Consider the following 4,659-nt stretch of genomic DNA (forward strand, 5'->3'; position numbering starts at 1 on the left):
CCCCCTTCCCCTCCACCTGACACCCGTGCCCTCACAGCTCGCTCCGGTGTCTCCGAGCGCACCTTCATAGCCATCAAACCGGACGGCGTCCAGCGGCACCTGGTGGGTGAGATCGTGCGGCGCTTCGAGAGGAAGGGCTTCAAGCTGGTGGGGCTGAAGCTGCTGCAGGTGCGGGGGTCGGGCGGAGCCCTCGGTGTGCCCCGGGGTGCGGGAGGGGTTCCAGGCCTTGTCGGGAGGCTGCAGGGCCGTGTGTTGTGTGCAGGCTTCGGAGGAGCTGCTGAAGGAGCACTACATCGACCTGCGGGACCGGCCCTTCTACGGCCGCCTGGTGAAGTACATGAGCTCGGGGCCAGTGGTGGCCATGGTGAGTGCTGGGGGGAATGGGTGAGGAGAGCTCCATCTGAGGGCCTCTGGGAGCTGTGCTGCTATAAAGGATGCGGTCTGATTTCAGGATGAGCTGTTGGAGCTGATTCTGTTTGCTGTTGTGTAGGTGTGGCAGGGTCTGGATGTGGTCAGGATGGCACGCACGATGATTGGAGAGACCAACCCGGCTGAGTCCAAGCCTGGCACCATCCGAGGAGACTTCTGCATTGAAGTTGGCAAGTGAGTCTGGCTTCTTGTGCCCTGAGTGTTGCTGTGCATTCCTGTCCTTGCATTCCTGCCCAAGCCATGCGAGCCTGCATCAGCAGAGCAAAGTTCAGATACTCAGGTACTGACATTAGACACAGTGACCTGGGTTGGTTTTGCCAGAAGGGAGCAGCCTGGGTTTAGGTCTCTCATGCTTCCTGAGGCCTCTTCTCCATGCAGCTGAGGGGTTTGCTTGACAGGGAATCAGGACTGTCAGGCTGTGAAGAGGAACGGAGGAGCCCTCTGAGCTCTCTCCTTGAGGCTACCCAGCTCTGCCAAGCATCCGAGTCTGAAACAAAAGCCAAGCTGCAGTTCTGCAAGCGTAAGGGCTTCTCACCACTGCGTATTGTCCAGTGGTGACCTCTGGTGGCTGCAGCTGAACCTTGTGGTAGTTGCTCTTACTAACCTTCCTGGCTTAGGTTTTTGTTCCTTAGCGTCTGACACCAAGCCTGCTTTATAGGACCTAGCTTCACAGAACGAAGTGAGAGACCTGGAGGCAAATCAATAACAAACCCTTAAAACACACAAAAAAACTCCTCAGATAAACAGCCACTTGCAGCTCCTTTGTAGCACATAAATAATTTCTCCTACAGGAGGGAGGGCTGCTGGAAATTGACAGCTCCTAAGCCATGTTCACTAAGCCATGTTCTCCTGAGCAAGAAGGAGGAGGGCTGTGTGATGGGAAAGAATATTGTACAATGTGACTGGCTTGGCAGGCTTAATTAAATCATTTGCAGTTAAACTTTCCCAGCTGCAGCTTCCCTCCTCAGCCTTTCTCTTCTTACTGCGAACCTGATCTCTTTCTTGTTCCCCACAGGAATGTGATTCATGGCAGTGACTCAGTTGAAAGTGCCCAGAAGGAGATCTCCCTCTGGTTCCACCCAGAGGAGCTGATGTGCTGGGAGGATGCAGCTGAACGATGGATCTATGAGTGATGAGACAGCCTGAGGGAAGTACATCTTCCTAACTCGGGCACGGGGCATTTTCATTAGTTCCATTTTGGCCCCTCAGGCTGGCTGTGGATTCTGCTGTGGTATCACATGCTGGGAGTTTCTCTTTCGTGTGTCTGTGGAGGGGTCCTGGGAGCTGGTCTTTATGTTTGTAACTCAGCAGTTCAGCTCCCTGCAATAGTAGCTTTTTTTTTTTACCCTCCATCTCCTGTAGTAAGTAGTTAAAAGTTGCTGCTCAGTTTGCTGCAGCATCCCAAAGTCCTTAAGTGGCTCAATGTGATTTATAAAGGAGAGTGAAAGCTGGGCTCTGTGCCTGTCACTGTGCTGGCAGGCCTACCAGGCACAGAGGGACATGTGCTCCTAGCCCTGGGGAGGTGCAGTGCTCACTGCAGGGTACATGCACTGTCATCCACTTGCATTTTGGTGCAGTCCCTCACCAGAGGCTTTTAAAGAAGTGAGCTGCTGTGGTATAAAGTGGAAAGGGCAGAGGCTGGTGACCAAGGCTGACCCAGCCTGGTGACACTCATCACTTTAATGTGTCCCTTGTGTGCAGGGCAGAAGTAGCCTCTGGAGGAGGAGGCTCATTAGTCGGGCTCCTGCTGTGAGTTTTCACTTCTGGAGGCTTCCTGACTTTCTGTGACAGCAAGGCCTGTCGCTGGAGAGGCTCAGAGCCACTTGTTTGAATGTGTTCCTGCATCCCATTTTTGCCTGCTGTCCCTCTTTGTTTTCACACCATCGTCCATTTCACTAAGCTGTTTCTGAGCCCTCTGCACAGCCTGCCAAAATATAAAGGCAGTGACTGTGGCACTGCATTCTGCTGTGGAGCAGGGGTCTGGTGAAACCTGAGGGAACAAGGGTTTTGTTGCATGTAGGCTGAGATACTTTGCTCGTGTTCTGCAAGATCATCTCCCTCTTGAGCTAGAAAGATTTGTATCCTATGCAGAATGAGTGCAGTTACCCAGCTCCCACTTCTACCTGCAGGCTGGCCTGGGGTGGTGGGACTGAGCAGAGGTATACCAGGAATAATGGGGAGAATGGATTCAGGGACTTCTGTGAGTAACTGTGGCTTTCCTCTACAATCCAATGGCAACATACAGCGTTTCTGATAGCCGGAGCACCTCATGCCTTCAGGGCCTTCTCCAAATGGTTGGTTACAGCTCTAATCATCTTAAGAGATCATTTGTTCCCATAAATCATTCATGTGTTTTTATTTATAATAAACTCTGGAGAGTTCAATCTCTTCTGGTTGTTGCTGGGGGAGCGGGTGGGTGGCTCTAGGTGAGTACTCACAGGAATGTGAGCTAGTGCCTGTTTTTCTGATGAAACCGTGCTGCTAGTGGTAGCTTTTTTTTAATTGCCCCAGAGATGCACAGGCAGGGCAACTAATGGGGAAGGAGCCACAGTTTGTCAAGATATTAAAATACTTTAGGAAGGCAATTATAAGGGAACTTGTATTCAGATGCACTGTATTCTGTGCATTCAGATTAATGACCAACAACTGGTAACCAGCAAAGGCAGTCTGTAGTCTTATTCCCAATTTTCACTACTTTCCTATTCTGTTGCCCCATCTATTGTCACATGCATTTCTTAAGTTATTTGACAAAATAAACCTGAGCTTGTTTGAACACCTGGGACCTGGAACAACAGTTGTTCTCATACCTGCTTTGATGCAGACCCTGTGATGATGGCTGTGGTTGGGCAGTGGCTGAAGGAGTCCCTCTTTCTACATCTTATTTCTGGTTCTGGAGGAAGCAATGGATCATACTGTCCTCAGGAGCGTGTGGCTATAGGACCAAACTATCCTGGTTGGACTTCTCAAGAAGGACTTGAAGAAGTGGCATACAGCTGTGCTGGGGAGGATTAGGAAAAAGTTCTGCACCAGAGGGTGGTGGGCACAGCCCTGAGCTGCTGGAGCTCACAGAGCATTTGGACACCACTCTCAGATGTAGGGTTTGGTTGTCGGTCCTATGCTGAGCCAGGGGTTGAACTCAGTGATCCTTGTAGGGTCCCCTCCATTCAGGATATGAGGAAACAGTGAGGGAACTGGGCTTGTTTAGCTTGGAGAAGAGAAAGCTCTGAGGAAACCTCACTGCAGCCTTCCAGTACTTGAAGGGAGCATTTAAACAGAGAGGGGAACAGCTGTTTACAAGGGCAGATAGTGACAGGACAAGGGGGAATAGTTTTAAACTGACATAGGGAAGGTTTAGGTTAGATATTAGGAAGTTTTTCCCCCAGAGGGTGGTGAGGCACTGGAACAGATTGCCCAAGGAGGAGGCTGTGGATGCCCCATCCCTGCAGGCATTCAAGGCCAGGCTGGATGTGACTCTGGGCAGCCTGGTCTGCTGGTTGGCGACCTGCACATAGCAGAGGGTTGGAAGTGGATGAGCATTGTGCTCCTTTGCAACCCAGGCCATTCTATGACTGCATATTAATAGGTTATTAGAAGGTTGAGACTCGAGCTAACTGCCTTTCCAACAGCCCCGCTGTCATACAGACAATCTCCAGAGTACTTACAGCAACAGAAGGCACCAGCAGCTGACATTATCACATTTATTACCTACGGACCCAGCACGGCTCAGTGACGGAGCACAGAAAGCCCTCACACAGCAGCGGACTGACCCAGAGCGCTGTCTGAAGACAGCACACGGAACTCCGCAGCGCTTACAAACCTTTTGCAGCACGCAGCATCGTTTCCGTGAATGGCAGCAGGGAGGCGGGCTGCAGCCTGGTATCCCGGCAGCTGCTGCCCCTTGATCTCGTACGTCTCTCGGAGGTAAAAAGCACAGCAAAGCTCGGTGGTCGAGGCCGCAGACGGACAGGTAACACACCGGCCTCACGGCACTGCCCGACCCCCCAGCAAAGCGCCGCCGCCATCTTATCTCCCCTCAGCGCAGGGGCTGCCGGGACGGGGCCGGTCCAACAGCGATTGGTCCGCCCTCATCACGTGACACCCGCGCTCACTTCCTACCCGTCGTTCCTCTTGGGCGTGACGACAGACGACACGCTGATTGGCCGCGGCGGCGCGCGGCTTTGTGACGCCACTCGGCTACAGCGTGAGGGCAGCGCCCCTGTTGTGTGACGT

The 4,659-nt window shown here is 52.5% G+C and overlaps 1 protein-coding gene across 1 annotated transcript; it reads left to right on the top strand.

Moving 5' to 3' along the window:
* Positions 1-6: 6 nt before the first annotated feature.
* On the top strand, positions 7-1,838 carry NME3 (NME/NM23 nucleoside diphosphate kinase 3; the record flags this gene model as incomplete). The annotated part of the gene is made up of 4 exons (XM_031555811.1): positions 7-168; positions 263-364; positions 491-603; positions 1,445-1,838. Coding segments are annotated over 4 exons (495 nt in total), but the record flags the coding sequence as incomplete, so codon positions are not given.
* Between the last annotated feature and the right edge of the window lie 2,821 nt (positions 1,839-4,659).

Source organism: Meleagris gallopavo, chromosome 16, assembly GCF_000146605.3.
Source record: "Meleagris gallopavo isolate NT-WF06-2002-E0010 breed Aviagen turkey brand Nicholas breeding stock chromosome 16, Turkey_5.1, whole genome shotgun sequence".
NCBI lineage: Eukaryota > Metazoa > Chordata > Aves > Galliformes > Phasianidae > Meleagris > Meleagris gallopavo.